The sequence below is a fragment of the Lytechinus pictus genome, chromosome 1, assembly GCF_037042905.1.
Source record: "Lytechinus pictus isolate F3 Inbred chromosome 1, Lp3.0, whole genome shotgun sequence".
NCBI lineage: Eukaryota > Metazoa > Echinodermata > Echinoidea > Temnopleuroida > Toxopneustidae > Lytechinus > Lytechinus pictus.
In genome coordinates, this window is record NC_087245.1 from 19,657,635 (window position 1) to 19,677,896 (window position 20,262).

General features: G+C 33.7%; 1 protein-coding gene across 4 annotated transcripts in view; it reads right to left on the reverse strand.

The window, feature by feature from the left end:
• LOC129258955 (titin-like) overlaps positions 1-13,214 on the reverse strand; it is a 49,143-nt gene extending 35,929 nt beyond the window's left edge. For all 4 annotated transcript variants that reach the window (XM_064097731.1, XM_054897234.2, XM_054897218.2 and 1 more), the window contains exons 1-12: positions 13,096-13,214; positions 7,609-7,800; positions 5,451-5,559; positions 4,773-5,017; positions 4,135-4,254; positions 3,329-3,520; positions 2,656-2,868; positions 2,134-2,346; positions 1,753-1,932; positions 1,286-1,459; positions 757-936; positions 171-287 (exon numbers count right to left, since the gene is read on the reverse strand). In XM_064097731.1, coding sequence (XP_063953801.1) covers positions 171-287; positions 757-936; positions 1,286-1,459; positions 1,753-1,932; positions 2,134-2,346; positions 2,656-2,868; positions 3,329-3,520; positions 4,135-4,254; positions 4,773-5,017; positions 5,451-5,559; positions 7,609-7,800; positions 13,096-13,185 — 2,025 coding nt within the window. In that variant the 5' untranslated portion in view covers positions 13,186-13,214. The remainder of the gene's footprint in view (positions 1-170; positions 288-756; positions 937-1,285; positions 1,460-1,752; positions 1,933-2,133; positions 2,347-2,655; positions 2,869-3,328; positions 3,521-4,134; positions 4,255-4,772; positions 5,018-5,450; positions 5,560-7,608; positions 7,801-13,095) is intronic.
• Between the last annotated feature and the right edge of the window lie 7,048 nt (positions 13,215-20,262).

The window sequence follows — 20,262 nt, forward strand, 5'->3', positions numbered from 1 at the left end:
GATGGTATTTTTGGAAATCCCTTTTCAGCTCTTAATTTAACTTTTATTGATAGCATTCAGGATTATGCCCTCTGTGTATACCTAGAATCAACTTTCCATGTTTTATTATGACTACTGGGGGTACCTCTAAAACATAATGACTAAAATACTAGTGCTGCCGTGGCACTCACCGTTACAGTCTCCTGGAATGAATCTATCTTCTTCTGTTTGACATCAGCCAAGGATTGAGCATCAGAAGTCAATCGTGGGAACACATTACCTTCCATGTTGATTACAAACTCAATTGTCTGAAAAGTAATACACAGAGGTGGTATTTCATAAAACATTACATGTGACTAAAAATTGTACCTAAGTGTATACAACGCATCACTACATTGGTCGTATTATCATTTGGTCATACTCATCATTAAGATAACAAGTTCATATTGGTGCCTAAACATAAATTCAAGACATACTGCAATCAGATATAAAACATGACCAAAATAGGAATAGAATGAGATGCACGTCTTTATTTATATGAAGATTACAAAAACAACAATATATGTGTATGTAAAAATCATTTAGAGAAATCACCAATAGAGCAACAAATATTACCAATAATTATAGTTCACTAGTGTGTGGTAAACTGTTACCAAATAAAATTATCTCCACTATTAAATAAATAGGGTATGATACAGATACACAAACTCTAAAACTGTTAGTAGTGGAATCAAAATGTCAGTGAGGAATAGGCTTATGTCAAATTATTCCATTTACCTTTCTTGCATCCCTGACAAAGTGTTCCCACTGAGATTTGAATGTCTCCTCTGCAGAGTACTTCTGATGGAGAGAATCGTAGAGGTCATCCAGGTAGATCTTCCTCTCTCCAAAGGACTTGATGGTCAACTCCACATAATGGACAGAAGTCTTGGTAACCAGCTCTGTATCATTGACAAGCTGGCGGGCAGAAAAAGGGGTGATGGAGAAAGATATTGAAATATTTTGGTGTGCAAATTGAGTACTTTCTATTGATTACTGAATCCCTGTAGAAATGGAGTAACTTTTAACGGTGTAACACGTTAATATACGCGTTTTCACTAACAGTTTAAAAAAAAGTTATTAAACAAAACTTACAATGGGAATAATATAAAGCAGAATCAGTTCCATTGTTTTTTTTTGTTGCTCTTTCAAGCCGTGAAAATTTGAGATCATTACAATCTTTCACATGACATTTAAAAAAATGACAAATCATTGAGATGCGGCTCCGACTGTCAACAAGGTGTCTAAGTGGGCTTTAATAGATTACTTTATGAAGTTCATTCTTGAAGGTATGACCAGTGTTGTCTAGTTGGATGTTGATCTCCACCATCTGATTCCATTTCTCATGGATGTGTTGCATTGTAGTCTTATTCATCCGCTTCACATCCCTCATCTCTTCAGACTTTAACATCGTCTCCATGTTCTCCATAGCATTGCCAAGCTAGTGAGCAATACAGATAAAATGGGTTATCAATAACACAACATAATTCTGCACTATTTATTTTTAAATATGATCCTTTCCATGTCAGGATTTGGGGGTAATAACATTAAACCACAATCCAGTATGTATTTTTTTTTAAATGTACATCTCAAAAGTATTTTAATTTTTCCTTAAATGTACATTTCCAAGCTGCATAAAGTCAAAAGAAAGAAAATTAAGTAAACATAATATAAAATAACACACATAAACAATGAACTAACATGTTACCTTAAAGTATAAAAGTAGATACATACCTGTTTGGTTACTTTGTGAAATTTGATGAAGATGTGAGCAGCTCTGATTCTGTTCTCCACCGTGACGGTTACCCTTGTCCAGTGTTGCTTTAGCTTGTTAGTTTGCTCTGGAGTAAACCTGTTCTTGGAACCAAGTTTGGTGGCAATGGCCATCACATTGTCCACTTGAGTTGATTTCTCCTGTAATATAGTCAGGAAAATCTTGTTAAATTTATAAAAGTAAAAAAGATAACCATAAATCTAAACAGACCTTAAAAAAAATACTTTTGTTTATTTCATACATATTCCAACATTTGCAATTCAGTCCTCATTTTTTTTAATTTGCTCTCATAGGTTCAAATCTCCAACTGAAAAATCAATTTTTGACTCAGTCCCACATACCCTAACTTCTGTGAGTAGTTTCTCATGTCCATCAAGGAAGTCCATGGTGGTTTGCATCTGGTCTCCCATGTCATTGTTAGCCATCAGGAAGGCGTCTCCAACATTCACAAGCCACTTGATCAAGACTGTGTACTTCTCTTCAAAGGTAGCCTGCATCTCCGCTTGCTCTCTCAGCTCAGGTCGGGCCTGATTTTGCAGGTCAACACACTTTGCCTAGGGGGTGATAAGCAACAAATATGTGCACTTTTAAAGACAATCTTGTTGCAAGTTCAGCCTACATGAAGAGGTATAGATCAATTAACCGTATTTCCCTTAAAAAGAGAATATACTAAGAAATAAGGCAGACCCTCCCCAATCATGCACAGTCATGTAGATGTAGAAAATGAACAATATAGACATAGAAAGTTAGTAGCTTAGAAGTTACAAAACATTTTCAAATAGTATCCCGTTGAATGACAAAGAAAATAATAGTAGCTTTCCTTTTTTCAAATATGTGATGTGAATTTATCATTTAATAATTACCTGAATTTCAGCCATATTTTCCTTGACTGTTTCAGCTCCCGGTGTGCTCAGACCGACCTGATTGAGAAGGGCACGGCCTTCACCAAGGACTGGAGTCGAGATCTCTGAGATGGCATTGTTGAGTTTGTCTAGTCGGTTGGTCCTGGACCATTCGTCCTTGGGGAGTCTTTCCTGGGATAGCTGGACTCCAAGTCTACTCAGATAGGTCTTGGCCTTCAAGAGTAAGAAAGAAAACAAATAATAATAATTAGGGTTTAACTGAAATGGCTGAAACCTTTCTTACATACATTCATCAGTGATACCCTTCAATATCTGAAAATGATTTATTGAATTAATTGAAAGGTGAGAAACCACTTTTTTTTTCAAATACATAATGCACTTAAAAAATAATCTCATTGTTGTTATCAAAACCTTTCGTGGATATTAGAATAAACAAATAATGAATGCACTCTTTTTCACTCATTTAAAAAAAAGCGAATGTCAAATTGGATATCATGGAAAAGGAGTTTAGAGTCATTTTACCATGTACAGTGTGCAAAAACAAAATTTAAAAAAATATGATAAAATTAGGTGATATCTTTTACACCATCCAGCAGCATCCTAAACTATTTCAATGAAATAGTGATAACATGGTTGAAAAATACAGAAAATCCTGACCAAAAATAAAACTTACCAGCTCTGCATTGCGATAGAAGTCATGGGCACGTTGCAGTGTGTTGCGTCTTTCACCCAACCGATGCATAAAATCATCACATAACGTGTCTATGGCTCTGGTCTGGCTACGTAGTCTCTCTGTGCTCTCAGGGTCCGAATGTCTCACCTGCTCCGACGTAGCAAGGAGGTTTGCTACGCTGTTTTGAACATCCTAAGCACAAATATGAATATGAATAATAAATATGAATAATAAATATAATATAATAAATATAATATAATAAATATATAATAAATACAAATGAATGAATAAAGTTGTATAAAGTATGGTGTCTTAGGATACAGCCAGGATCTAGATATATTACTGGCAAGTGGTTATTAATTTGACCCAACTATCGATGAGATCAATCTAACTGAATGGTATTTGATACGTATGATCTCAAGAATTTGACTTGTAGCCTTGAGAAAAGCATTTCATCATTTGGTCTAGTACATTAAATATATTAAAATAATAGGAAATGTTACCAATGTTTTGAAATCTATCAATGAAATGCTTCTCTTCCTTACTCTACAAGTATAATTTGCTTGTGAGCATTAAAGAACAAACCAATCACTTTAGAAATGTACTAATTCATAAGCCCCAAAAATATTCTTATTTTCGCTTGTATTCTCTTATGTCATCCCATACGAGTAGAGATGAGATAATACGTGATTGTATGTAATCAATCAAAATGAATATCTGACAGAGCTGAGTATATGACAAAAAAAATACATGAAGATATTTTCCACTCGTTCAGTGCAAGATATGTCAAACACATGCTATCTTACCCCAGCAGCCACTTCAAATGCATGGTGATGCTTGAGGAGATCAGAGCATTCATTCTCACTCCGGCCTATATTTCTCTTCTGTAGGTACATTTCACCCTGGGTCCTAAACCAGTTAGATATCTAAGAGAGAAGCAAAGAGAGGTGAATATAAAGATATCTTGCTGATTGTGGCTCTGATCTACAGGACAAATTTGAAAAACGTAGATTACCACTTCAAGTATAACATTTGGACTGTTGATGTATAGAAATTAATTTCACACACAATACCCTATCCAAAATTAAACTGATGGTTGGAAACATTGCAAACTTCTTATTTATATAGGGGAAATAATGAATGAAACCATGATTCCAACTTTAATAAAAATATTTAGTAGAAAATACATACATTTATATTTCAAGGATTACCAAATAGCAATAGTCAATGCATTACGTTGTGTTAAGACTTAGTAATCTCATATCACACCTTAGCACAATAACCATGTGTATTACCGAGTTTTACAAAAACTCATACTTAAGCAGGCATACCAAAATAGGTGAGATAAAACTTGCTAACTGCATTCTATAGCTCATAAGCATGTATAAGTTTCTCAATACTTTTAAAATTTTCAAACTATCACAATAACCACTACTTGTCTCACCTTGGTGACCTCAGTGTCAATGTCACGGAGATGCTGGTACTGATCCAGTTTTCTTGACCTCTCCAGCCAAAGGTCATCAAGGAGACGTCTCTTGTCCTGGATATCTTCCATAGCTTTCTCCACACCTTGGCAAGAGACCATGGTGGCATGGCGCGAGTCATCACCGGCTTTACTTCCAAGGTCATGGAGGCGGTCTAAAAGGTCACGACCTTTCGTCATGACCTGCATAGAGCCTTCTAACATGTCTGCATATAGAAGAAATTGAGGAACATACATGTATAAGCATTAGAGATCAATAATATCTATATAATGTTAATGGTTTATTGTTAATCCTTCATTTCTATTGAGAATCTGGTTTATTAGTGAAAATAAAAAATAAATAAAATTTTAAAAAGAAAATGGCTTTTTCAATGAATGAAGCATAAAAAAAGTTGATGTTCAAGATCTGATGGAGCCTATGCTGGAATAAAAACTTAAAATTAGAAACTATGAGACTTTTTACTCCTTTAAAAATACTCCTTTAGAAATAGTCTGTTTACTTCTGACATGGATTTAAAGCATCGTCATCTACTACGAACCCTGTATAATTCAACCAAATCAATTCATATGAACCTTCAGAAGTGTTTCCACAGATATTCTTGTACTCCCAACTTATTTGTAGATCTATTATTAGCATACCTTTCTTGATCTGTCTTGTTCTCTGTTGCTGTCTCTCTACATCTCTGGGATCTGATGGTAGTGACATGGTCCGGCATTCTCTGATCCCATCAGCAAGATTATCATTGTACTGGGAATAAGAATAAGATATAAATAAGACATGGAAGTGATGAAAAACTATGTATCGAAAATAGTAGCTTTAAAGTTTGCACTCATCATGGTGTCACAATACCTATATGATGAATGCCTCAAACCAAATATTTTAATGAATGGATGGCATGTTTCTTAATATAATTAATTCATTTATTCATTAATTACATAATTTTTCTATTCATTACTTTATTCATACATTTATTTTTGGTTTTGAATATTCAGTGATTAAATATAGCTTCATTTGCAAATTAATTCATGCATCAATTCAATTATTCAAATATTTATTTACTCATGTTTAAAATTATTAATCAATTTAAAAATAACAATTTATGTGTTCACACAGTAATCTACATATATTTATCCACCTATTAAATTACTCTTAATATTTTCTGCAATATTCCCTCACAACCTGCAAAAGCTATATTTATCAATTACCATCTGCAGAAGTGTGTACTTTACCACTGCAATATATGAAATCTTTATTACTCAAATAGAATATGTTTATTTAATCATGTCTTCCAATCCTTCAAAACATAACAAGAACTTGTTTAAAGCCTGGCTCATACCTTTGTGTTTTGGGCTGCGTATTGCCGCGTTAACCGAAACAAGTAGAATGCCTCTGGCGTTCTCACCTGCATCAAGCGATTCAATATAGCAGCAGTGCTGACTTTGAAAACTACTATAACTTGCACAAGATGTTCAGTGATACTTGGTTACTCTTATGTACACGTTTTATGAACTAGACCAATACACTTACAGAGATATGATGGTAATTCAACAAATACCCCCAACATGGCCAAGGTTCATTGACCTTACATGACCTTTGACCTTGAACATGTGACCTAAAACTCGCACAGGATGTTCAGTGATACTTGATTACTCTTATGTCCAAGTTTCATGAGTCAGATCCATAAACTTTCAAAGTTATGATGGTAATTCAACAGATACCCCCATTATGGCCAAAGTTCATTGACCTTTGACCTTGGTCATGTGACCTGAAATGTGCACAGGATTTTCAGTAATACTTGCTTACTATCATGTCCAAGTTTCATGAATCAGATCCATAAACTTTCAAAGTTATGATGGTAATTCAACATATACCCCCAATTCGGCTAAAGTTCATTGACCCGAAATGACCTTTGACCTTGGTCATGTGACGTGAAACTCGTGCAGGATGTTTAGTGATACTTGATTAACCTTATGTCCAAGTTTCATGAACTAGGTCCATATATTTTCTAAGTAATGATGACATTTCAAAAACTTAACCTTAGGTTAAGATTTTGATGTTGATTCCCCCAACATGGTCCAAGTTCATTGACCCTAAATGACCTTTGACCTTGGTCATGTGACATGAAACTCAGGCAGGATGTTCAGTAATACTTGATTAACCTTATGGCCAAGTTTCATGAACTAGGTCCATATACTTTTTAAGTTATGTTGTCAATTCAAAAACTTAACCTTCGGTTAAGATTTGGTGTTGATGCCGCTGCCGCCGTCGGAAAAGCGGCGCCTATAGTCTCACTCTGCTATGCAGGTGAGACAAAAATGAATACACAGCCCAATGCAGCATGCTATGCAGCAAAATATTCAGATGCAATCACACTTTTGCCCAACAGCTCGTTGGAGCTCGCACAGAGTTACACGCAGTAAAGTGAGGTGATGCAAGCTACAGCAAGGTATTTTTAGGTATATGGAGCACTAACACTGCATTAATGCATGCGTATGCTGCTCGCTGTTGCTCGTTCTTGCCCATCCTTACTTGCTTTTGTTTGTTTGTTGCCACTCGTCTTCGCTCGTATGAATTTTCATTGCATTCCGTTGCGGATGTCAGAAAAAAATTCAAATTGCTGAGCTAGAACGCAAGGCCTCTGCGTTAGTCTACATAATGATCTCGTATTAGCTTGTTCATTTCGTTGTGTTGCATTTGACTGCATTTGTCTGCATTGAGGCATTCTGCAGCTGAACGCAAGCCCAAAACACAGAGACGTACATGTAAGTCAGGCTTGAGGGAGAAATTTTGACCAACCTGTTTGGCACCCCGGTAGAAATCTACAGCCTGATCTAGCAGCTTCTGTCTTGTTTCCATCTGTCTGGTAAGGTCCTTCCAGGCTTGTCCAAGGCTCTTGGCCATAGCTGCATAAACATCTCCATAGAACTGTTGTGTGGAGACTTGGTTGTCAGCCTGGGTTAGGAGACTACCAATCTGGTCTTGTTTGGCCTGCAATAAGTAGAATACACATTCAATGTATAGGATATGTATTAAAGTTATTGTTGTAATCAATGTATGTATTCAAGCCCAAAACGGGCTGCCATGAAAATATAATCAAGAAAAGAAACATAAATCTTATTTGTATCTCTCTGGTGCCACACAAAAATACTGATATTGCAGCTCTTGAATAAAATATCCTAACATCTATTTTCCTGGCAAATCAATTTTAACTTTAATAAAATTCAATTATACATATAGTACTACTCTACAGAAATATCTTTTATAAATGGTGGCAGCGGTGGGATTTTCAATACAAGAAACCTCAATTTTGCATGATACTTCTAAGTCCTGCATTTTGTTTTCCATCAATAAAGTCCAGTCTAAAAAGTAAAGTGTCCACTTTGCTATTAAACGCGTGACATAGGCCTGAGCTCAACTTTGAATAAATGGGTACTTAGAAGAATGGAGATCAACTTGTGTATGAAATTTACCATTATGTGCAACATCTGACAAGGCATATTCCAGGGAATGAAAGCTTTCCAAAGTCAAATGAGGGGTGAAATTGTATTCAATGACTGGGATAATGAGTTGGAACTCATCAACCTCAAGGATATGTGCACTACATAATTGATTATTATGCCATGCAATCATTAAAACTTTAAGAACAAAAGAAAATTACCCCCCCCAAAAAAAAATTAAATTAAACATATACAATGAAGACAAATAATTATACATGACTGTGATCACCTAATTATTTTTATTTTATTTTCCTTTTTACATTTATTCATCACACTTTAATACTGCTACCTAAGCTAATTAGGGATAAGATATTGTCTGCTCGTGTATGCTTTGCTATGATGAGCAACAGTTATATTTTTCCATCCTCCCACACATAAATATCCTAGTTTTCTGGCTTGTTAGCTGTCTGTGATGGATCAGAATCCTAGGCTAATATTCTCCCTGACACATTCCAGAAAGTTTTGGTCTGAAACCCTGGAACATGGAATGTCCCATTACTGATGAGGTCACTTCTCAATTTAGACTCCCAATCCAGGCTTTTGGATGCTCATCAAAATGTCATCTTCTTGAACTCTAAAGGGATTTTCAGTAATCGCCTTTTCAAATCATTACAGTTTTCACATTCAATTACTATTTATCCTCTAAGAGTATAGAGATGAGACATGAGCCTGTTTCATGTTCTAGTATCATAATATAATTACGACCTGGGGCCAGTTTCATAAAGGACTTGCAACTGTTGTAACTTTGCCATTATGGCAACTACCATGGTAACCTTGATTCTGATTGGCTGCTGAGCCCTGTTACCACGGTAGTTGCCATTATGTCAAAGTTACAACGGTTGCAAGTCTTTTATGAAACGGGGCCCCAGAAATCACATCAAATTATTTCTTTTAAAAAATACCGACATTTTGAAAAGTAAAAATGTGGTCCCCTAGGATAAATTCTAATAATAGCTAGTAACAGATATACATGACAGAACCTGGTGCCAATTTTTTGTTTATTTATCCACTTATCTCTTCATTATTCTATTCATATTTTGAAAAGCTATCCTGATATAAAAATAGGAGTTTTAATTTAGGCATTTGCAGAAGAACAATCAGTTGAGGAAGTGAAATGTTGTTTCATCTGAATTCATAAAACCAGACATCATTAATATTAAGTATATAATCTACCAATATATGCATATGAAATGTCATATATTTTCATTGTGGGCATGATATAAAAATATTCATCTAACTCTCAATTTTTTTTCATATCATTTTCCTAAACAATACATGTAAGACTAAACCTAACTATCACTTTGTTTTACAATAAAGATTTTTTTTCTTTTTCAAAGCAAATTCATTTAACACACAAGACATCATAATTGAACTATGCTAGAAACTTTGAATTTGACCTACATTTAGCCCTAATTTCTCCAAATAACATTTTCCAAATAATTTTCTTTCAATCAATTCAATGATTATATAATCTATTTTTGAAACAACATAAATTTTCAAATTTCATCAAACAGATTTTTTTAATAGCAAATACATCTTTTCTTAACCTCAATGCCATGTCAACACCGTACTGCCTCCAAAAATACCATGCACACACATTGCATAGATTCCTGGCCCATCACTTAATGTATGACATGGGCCAGTTGTTATCTTTGGAGCACTCGTTTAAAGGAGATAGTCTAAGTCTACATCCATGGAAGTTGTTGTGTTCAATACTGAATTGCACAGTCTAATACAATGTTTGTCAAATATTTCAGGGTTTTTTTTTTTATTATCTGGGAATTCATATTTTGTTTAAAGGAATGCCTTAACATGCTCCATGCAAAAAAAGGGCATGGAAAGATTTAGGCCTTTTTTTTCATACAGAATTACTTATTTTTCGTATCACTAAAAATCATTTTTATTTAAATGATAATTCATTATTTGTAGGTAAAACATTAAATAATTTATTGTACTTAATAGAAACACATATTTTTCATTCAATATATTTAACATCGTTCACAAATATATAAAGAAATGCAAGAATGGGAATGTTCTTAAAACTTTTTATAAAATAACTCATTGCTTATCTTGGTTAATATTCTAGAATTACATTTATCTCTGATTATTTTCTTAAAGTCAATCCTGATCCTGAATGAATTTTAAAATTGTAGGATCACTGCACAGACCATTCTGCAATATGTGATCTAAGCATATTTTATTCTAATAAGTATATTCAATTAAAGAAAATGACTAAGCATGCCACATATTGCCAAAATTTGGGCTTCATACACAAAAGCCTACCATATAAAATGTACATCTTTCCAAAAAATGTGCAGTTATTTCTTCTTGTTTAATGACAAGCAGACCTGTCACTGAACAGCTTACAGAGAACTCTCTATTTGTATTCATTTTGACAAGTGTCCTTTTCCCTGTTCATATTTCAAAGAAAATATAAACTACCCTAGTTGTCACCTAAGATGCATGACATCTGACCTCTAAATCTAGATAGATTTACAAGAGAAAACTGTTTTTGCTTGAACTTTGACTATCAAGGGCTGTATAGATAATGCACCATTTGAGGTCTAATGCAATTTGATTAGATGCTGTCCTATATATTCCCAAGCATAAATACCAGTTGTGGTAATGATCTCAAAATGAGTTCAATCAGAATCCAATGAAATTACCACCAAAGTGTTTGTATGTATAAAAAAAAAAAAATATGTGCCAAATGGCTCTGAAAGAAAATGCGTAATTGCTGAGAAATGAACAAAATAAGCACGAATTCCATCAAATGTCGGGTATTTTTTTAAACGATATTAATACACTGTCCAACATATGGTTTTCTGTGTTGGCGATCATCAGAATTATCCATTTTGAGCTGAGATTTCATGATTTTACAAAGATAAGTTTACATTAATGTACCAGATCTAGGTGTATGATAGTATTTTGACAATTAATCTTGATTTAAAAGATTTTGTCATGAAATATTTGCTTGCTGCAACCACTGTCTTTTACCTTGAACATCAAGAATATCGTTAGATATCAAACATTTTCTTATGAATCACCTTGAGGTAGTTTTAATGCAATTAATGCACCAAATCTCTATAATTCACTTTTACCACTGCAGTTGAAATTTTAATGCAACATTTGACATAGATATGACAGCTTTTTAACTAGGTTTCAATTATTCATTGACTATAAAGAGGGCAGGAAGATATTCAAATTAAGACCTTTTTGGACTCACTGGTTTGATCTTCATCTTTAAAGTTCAACAGGCTCAATTTACTCTAAATAGGCTGACAAAACTCAATGAACTTAGCAGACTGTGATGGCAGATGTAGGAATCAACTTTGGCCTAATGTTAAACTGTTCTCCAGTATTCAATTAGAATTGGGACTGTTTAGGATAACACATTTACCATGTGACCAAATCATTTCAAGGTCCCCACACTGAGGTAAATATTTATCTTTAGAATAGGTGCTCAGCATTCAGAACCACAAGATAATAAAATATACTTGATAGTTGCTTGACTAGCAATCAGTCTATCAGACTTGAAATTTGAAATCTGAGAATTGAATTTCAAATTCATCTTAATATAAACCTATTTTAGTACTAGTATTAGATACTGTGACATGCTATGATACAACTTACAATAGTAATGAGGTAGCAAAAGAAAGTAAAAATGTATAAACAATTATAAAAGTACAAATATCACAATATATATCCATGCTAACTATATCAGTTTGCCTTGCATTGCAGCTATAGCCTAACAACAGGAGGTAAAAAACAGATTTTCTTTCTTTTAAGCTCTAACATTTTAAAGTTGGATTTGGATTTTCACAAACCTTTCACTAATATGTTGTTATTTCCTATGTTTCATAACAACTGTACACCTGGGAGATCTTTCCCTTTAATAATCATGGTATAAAGAATTTATACATAATACTGTAGATGAACTTAGCAAATGTGTATAATATTTGCCTTTTATCTTTGAAAAGGGTAGACATGATCAAATGTTTATTGCATTTTTTTAATATGAAAACGAAATATTCATTTCAGTGCTCATCCTTAGCCCTGTTTTTGTCTTAACTTTAGTAAATTTTGTTTTATGTGATTGTTGGTCACAGTAATTCAACCTACTAATATAAATATACATTTGTAAAATGAAATCACAGTTACTTCGGCTTCTTATCAAAACTGACAATGTAAGAAGATATGCTGAAGCCCAAGGCAGATTTTTGAGTGGGATACAAATCACTACATAATAGAAGGATGTTGGTGTTTGACTTGTACACTAAATATTTCAACAAGACTTGATATGTGTTATCTTTGATTTAAAGAAAATGTCAAGTTTTGGTGGCAAAATTGATATATTAGGATTAAACTTAATAACTTCTTATTGACCAACTTGTATTCATAAAAACCTGCACAGAAATTATGGATCTCCCCTTTTCTCTTAGTGTAAATGTGAATATTTTATATTTAAACTTCATTTCTTGTACATGCACACTATCAGTATCCATTTCAGTGAAATTATCCTGATCATGAAATACTGTGCTCAAAATAATACCATCATGAGTACAATATCTTTATCTCATTAGTGATACAATCATCACCAACATATTTTGAAAATAAATGTTGGACAAATTCTAGGTAATGGTTGAGTTTTTATGCAAAAAAATAATGTTAAAAACAAAAACAAAATGTTAATTCAGGCACTACATCATGCCAAAAAATGAGATAGCTCACATAATAGTTTGTGAAGTGTTAAAGATTTGTAAAGAAGAGATGTTAACAAACTTACCACAAGATTTTTAATGACTTCGTCATGTTGTGTTTTGAGATTCTGGGCTTCCTCCAAGTTTGTCCCAATCTCTGTCATTCTTGGTATCATGTCTTCTACTCTTACTTGGATCCATTCCGCCGACTAAGTGAGGAGAAAAACAAAATGTGAAGGTTAATCACTCTTCTATTTGCAGTAATTTTGGTACATTTTAATTCAATTTTTATTGTTATATCAAAAGTGACTTGGCACCCACAATTTAACATCTCTATTTTCATTGTTTTGGAGGGGTGATCCAGCATTTAATTTCAATTTCATGAAATGGCAAAAAATGATCAGTGGATTGAAAAAAGGATAAAATCATTAGCAAACAATTTCATTGAAAATTGTGACTTATGTTTTATTATATTGAACATATATTTTAACACAATTAATAAGCCAATCTTTATCATATGAAGCATCATCATTTCATACACAATTTCATAACCAAAATCATGTTTTTCATCATCATTATCACCATCCTCCATACATTACCTCAACCATTCATAATCATATGAAATAATGTTTCATTTCAGCACATAATCATATTTTTTAAAGATAATATTAAATTCACATCAGACCAAAAACCAAAACAATATGCAAGTAAATTGTTGTTGTTTCCCGACACCCCTGTAAAAATCATTTATAATGAAGTCAAACACAGCTCACATTCTTATATTTCAATTAAAAAGAAAGAAATATATCAGTTAATATCATTTTCATGTAATATCTCATACATAAGGACTTGTCAATGGGTTTCTTGAAAGTATAACCAAAGTTGCTTGTGATTTGTTTGAAAACATATGACTCATTCAAACTCTCACATGTCATCAAACCATTCTGTATCCCCAAGGGATAAATAACTCTAGGAAAAAAGTGTCCACAGTTCAACAAATCTTTTCTGTATACTCATATAAGATTTTACCTCAATGTTGACAATTTGTGACACATAACTTTCAACTCTAGATAATCTGTTGGTCTATATTTAGCTCAGGAAGAATTCTTTAGAATTTTAAGAACAGCCACACAAATCATTTCTTGACATGCTTACCATGATTTTACTCTGATCCATACAGATTTCATGTAGGGCACTTTCTGTTTCTCTATCTCGTGCCAGGTTTTCTACATCATATCAAACATCAAGGTGTCAAATGTGCATGCTCTACAGCCTTCATTCAAATCATTTTCTTTTTCACTCAATCCCCATCCCCCTAAAGTTTCAAAATAATGGTACCAACCCACATATTTTTTTCATCATTGTTTCTCATGATTATGCATATACCATTCATTATTCTAACCTCAAACTCATAATCGATTTTGAATTCAAGCTCAGTTTTATAGGTGTATCAAACAGTTACTTAGTATCTATTTCTCTACTTGTTTAGCATGACTTTTTACATCATTGGTGTTAACAGCAAAATTATATCCCTTCAAATTTCCTTGGTTATCATGTTCAGTCTCTTCTCTGCTCTCTCCTCCACCCCTCTCCCACCCGCCTTCTACCCTCTGAATTCCCCTTCTCTTTCCCTTTCTTATCTCCATTTCTTTCTCTCTTTCCCTGAATGCCTTTTGACACTCATTCATTTCTTCTTTCCCTCACATCCTATTCCACCATGGTATGTTCATTGACCCTAAGAATTACTATGATATCATCATCCATTCTTATACCACAGACTAGTCTTCTAAACACAGACCCGTTACATATTTCACTCAATCTTCATAAGATATGAAGAAAGTATTTGCAAAACAGAACTTACAAAATTTTACGAAATAATGAACCTTACATAAGAAAAGGGAGGTCCATCCTTATATTGCACTGATCATGATTATAATGATTGAATGACGGTGAAATGACATTTGCTCCTGCGACAATTGCTCCAGTCTTAATATTATAATGCAGAAGGCATAAGATTAGAGTTTAAGGATTGTAATAGAGTTTTTGGTTCAGAATAATGTAAAGATTAGGATTAGGGTTTATTCATGTGCAGATTTTCTATTGGAGCAATTGTCGCTAGAGCAAATTTCATGGAACCTAATTTTATTCAAATTAAATTGATATTCAAATGGAACATCAATCAATGGGGACTAAAATGGATGATGCATGGAGACTACATAAACACTAATGCAGTTAAAGGAGGATCTTGACTGTCTGCAGTAGTAATTAGTAACACTAAGTCCTCTGACATTTTCATCTTCCTACATCACAGCAGGCAATAGCCATCTTATAATTGACTGATATGAAAGAAGCAATGGCCATCAGTACTTGAATCATTCAGTATTGATTTCATACTAACATTGCATATGAATGAATAAAAAACATGACTGTCCGGAATTCCCAGAGTCCAATTGTTGTATTTCTTACCTTCCCAGAAAGAAATTATAATTCAAGCAATTAAGGGGAAGAATATTTCCCCCACATAGGGGTACACAAGTGCAGAAAATGTCCATATGAAGAAATGAAGTGGTAAAAAAGTAGAAGCAGGTCACTTTAAACATGTAGTTGTATATATATTATATTTTCAAAGTCTGTACAAGGAACTTATACACACTTATATTTCATTTAAATTAATATAAAAATAGTTTTTTAGGGTATTTGAGTCAATTGGTGTTTCATGTTTGCTTTATATTAGTCTCTAATTTGCATTAGAAACTTATTTTAAAACATTTTCACTTTTCATTTCCTTCATTCTTGCTAAATTTTCAATCATGTACTATCAACTTTCAATCTGGTAACATTCTAGGTTATATCCCTTAATGTTACTTTGAGACCCCCTAATAGTTACATTCCAATTCTTTTTCATACCCATACTTCTGATTTTCATCTCCCTCCATTTTTATTTTTTTGTTTGAGAGGGCTTTTAAAAGTATTCCTTCCATACCATTTCTTGAGAGTTTGTGAGCTTTCACCGGTCATCCTACAAACTGATTTATAACCTGGTAAACTAGATCATTATCAAGTAGACATGTGCTTTATCTCATCAAAATTATCACGTACATGTATGAAAGAAAGATAGCCACCAGTTAATAAGGAACAGATTGATGACACCAAGTAGAAGAAGAGTTGAGAGCATAAATCGTATTTTAAGTGAGAAGGATGTCATCTGCCAGACCATCTGACCTATCTTGTTCATTAACCAGCCTGAACAGACTGCTTGATTATCCAAAACTATTATATATATTTGATTCCAGGTAATTCATTAAAATACAAAGTGTCAGGAATCTTGAGTATTCTACATAATAATTAATTCAATTTTGATACATACAGAAGAAATCTCATAAAACAATTTAGGTATATTCCTATACCCAAATTAATTCTTGACCACAACACATGAATATTAACAAATAGGATTGGTGTCTTAAATTACAAATTTGTCTAGTCATACATACTTCCCCTGATCTAGGAAATACATTAAATAAAAAAGTACATTTTTGAAGAGTCCATTAAGATACTTTGATGAAAGAAATGTTTTGTTTTCAACTTAAAGATACAATAGTTCTGTATTTTCAATGATACATACATTGTGAGAGCAATTTCTGAAATTTGATTAATTGAAAGAAGTTAAAATGTAAAGGCCTTTAAATTTGATGCTCATGTCCTATAAATAAACTTGTAGTAGTACCAAAGCACTGGATCTATGACAGTTCTACACTGGGCTCATCTTTGACAAATTCAACATGTCCTTGTACGTAGCGCCGTGCATGTCCCTACCGGCCACAGAGACAGCATCACTGATTTCATTAACAGACTCAGCTGTTGAATTCCTATCTCGTTAGTAACCAGATCAACTGTGGTCAGCATGCCTTCTCATTGGTTTCAAGTGGAACTGGATTAATCTACGGACTATTCCATGAACCATGCCTGCCTGCCTTCCTCCTTACGATGTACACATACTCATTATGTGTCAGTCACCTTTTATGTTCCCTCTGTTAGAAGCCAATTATACATGACCTTGACAAATAATGATGCATCTTGTCAATGGTATGCAATGTTGTTGCTGATTTTAAGTGTTGATGTTTCTAATATTTATGTTTTGGAGGTTTATATCCCTAATCTAAAAAAAATTAATAAGAAGAAATCAACCTTAGACAACAGCACTTTCAACTTACAATAATTGTATCGTTTCCACTTTCCTGACGATACTTTCTTTTTCATATCATTCAATTCAACTTTGGGCCCGGGGGGGCTACTTACATTGACGAGTGGATACCATGCGCGACCAAAAAAAACATGTAAAAAGGATGTCCTTTTCAAGATAGGGTATGTTACGTACGTAACGTAATAAGGGTGTCAAAAACACTAAAATTATGAAAAAAGGGTATCTATTTTCGGTAGGAAAGCTATGTTTTTAGGGTCAAATTTGCGAGGGTATAAAAAATTAAGACTAAAATGTTTTATAAAGGATGTACTTTTTGCCCCAAGAGTCAACACTACGTGTTTAGAGTACCATTTTGCGCGAGTTGTGGGATGTGGGGCTTATAAACTAAACCACTAGGTAAAGGTAAAACTGACGACCGACGTCCGTGACATTAATTGAAATATCGCTGTACATGTTTAGGGGTTCGAATCAGGGAATACTTGCCAATAGTATCGTTTTGTTTCCAATACTTGTTAAGGGTAGGGTTTCACACGCCAATACTTGTTAAGGGGTGCATTTTCAGAATATGGAAATACGTGTTTAGGGTGCTTTTCGAGACCCCTTGGTCGCGCATGGTATCCACTCATCAATGGAAGTGGCCCATGCGGGACTTTGGGTCATTCAGGCATTATACATCAAACACAGTCATGATTTTTTTTTCCTTCCCATGGATGCCATTGCAGTATCCATCCTCCAAATAAATAAAAAAATCAGGCAAATCAATGTAATTTTGAAGAATCTACTGACACCACTGTGAGCTACATAATGTGATTCATTCAATCCTTTATATCAAAAGTAGATGTGAACTTTTTCTGATGGAATTTTTACTTTCTGCTTTCAAGCTCAAAAGTACAACCCAAACTTTGTCAAACTATTCACTTTCAATCTAACATGAATAGCTACACTATCTTGTTTCATGTCAAATGACATATTTCAACAGGAATGTCCATGATAATTGGATTTCATATTCTTTCAGCCGGTCTAAATAATAATGTTCTTCAAAAATAGGACTTCACTTTAACTTTGACAATGTTCCCTCCCACTGTTCAACTTAATTTTCACATGCAAGTATCTATCTTCTTTGACATGTATTTTGGGGTCTTTGATTGTGATTTACTCCAAGAAACAAGATCTTATACATGTATAGTTGCAATCTTGCAGAAGATCTATGTGTACATTTTAAAATGAAAAATTAGGCCAGCTGTTACGTTAAATATTCCAACCAGATATAAAAAAACACCTCTCTCTTTCTTGTGTGACCTCAAAGCCTGGAACACTCTTGTTTCAAAGGTCACACAAGAAATTGATAACTGTCCTCACAGCATCTTCATGGAAAAAATGATAATCATTCCAAAAATGCCAATTCTATCCTTGAGCAACAATTTTCACTTTTTAGTTTTATAGAGATAATCAAGTTCATGTGTGTAGTTCATGGGTCATAATTGCCGTTTCTTTGATTGGAGGGATAAAACTGAGAATGGCATCCAATTTGTACATATTATAAAGAGAAGTTTGTCCTGTATGCTGTATAATAAACTGTATTAACCCTATTATTAACCTATTAAAAATTAAGATAAACAAACTGATACAGCTCCCCCATTATTTCATTTACAAACCCAATATAAAATCGCATTGAATTCTTGTGATGACCTTTATTTCATTACATTATGGGGAATACAGGAAAATGTATGCCAAATAGATTTCTGGGAGAAAATTCAATATCTGGTTTCCTGGGGAAAATATCATTTGGTAATTATTATCATTCATTCAATGCTTTGGTTTTCTGGTGCAATGATGATGATAATTACGCCTTAGTTGACAGTACTTTATTGATTTATTGATAAACAACATCAGTGTAATTATAATAATAAATTAAATAGCAACAACAGCAAAACCAACAATAATAACAATACTATTATTATGCCAATAGTAAATAGAACATTCCGTAATATCAGACATCATCCAAAAGACACATTAAATACCCTAATTGTTCAGAAGAAAAAGAAGGAAAGGAATAATAACAGAGATAAAGGACATATATGCACAGGTGCATGTGTATGCACCTGTACACTTCAAATCTCCCGTCATGCTGATTTCAATTATCGTATACCAGATAAAAACAATATACTACACAAATATTTCATGCGAATGTAAACATATTGTCATACTCCTCCTCTTCAGTCCTGCGGCCAAATAACTGTCATTCTTGCTCTACGGAAGCCGGACTGGGAATTCGGACAGCTTATTTTACAAAAGGACGGCAGGGGATCTCGTCATCCCAGGTAAAAGATAACACGGCTTGAGATCCTATCCCTGACCAGACAAGCAGAGTATAGGGGTCAAGTGATCAGATATTTCATATTCTGTATCTCATGGATGATTCCAAGCCTCTCATTGGCCTAAATCAGCCAAGGGTCAAGGGGGGTACATGGGGCATATGCCGTTTCCCCTCCCCCTTCTACCAATCCCCCTTTTACCAATTTTGGGCAAAAATTTACACACCATTACTAGGCATAAAGTGAGAAGAACTCCTCTTTTGGAAATGAGAATTTAAAATGAGCAAATCAAATCAAAATTTAGGTATTTTTTCATGGTTAAATGATGGACAAGATTAGCAAAATCATTTTCGGAACAATACATAACGACAATAGGAAATGATAAAAACAGACAATATCAAAAGATCATTTTTGCATGAAATTTAGAATGGAAATTCAATGGAGGAAGAGAAGACAAAGAGTGTCAAAGCAATAAAGTGCAATCCATCTTCCCTGAGAATTAGGTGGACTTTATTGACAATTAGGCTAGTTGTGTTTACACTGATGCCCATAAATCTTGTTTGCAGAGCTAAGGAATAACATGCAGGAGTAAAGGAGGTTAAAAATTCTTCCGAGGAGATACAATATAAATTGTACATGTAAGTTTTTGTAACAGTTACGTGTGATGTATTGGTCATACTACATACAATTCAATCATTCAAAAGCCATTTTCAATAATACTCATGTTTTGCAAGACA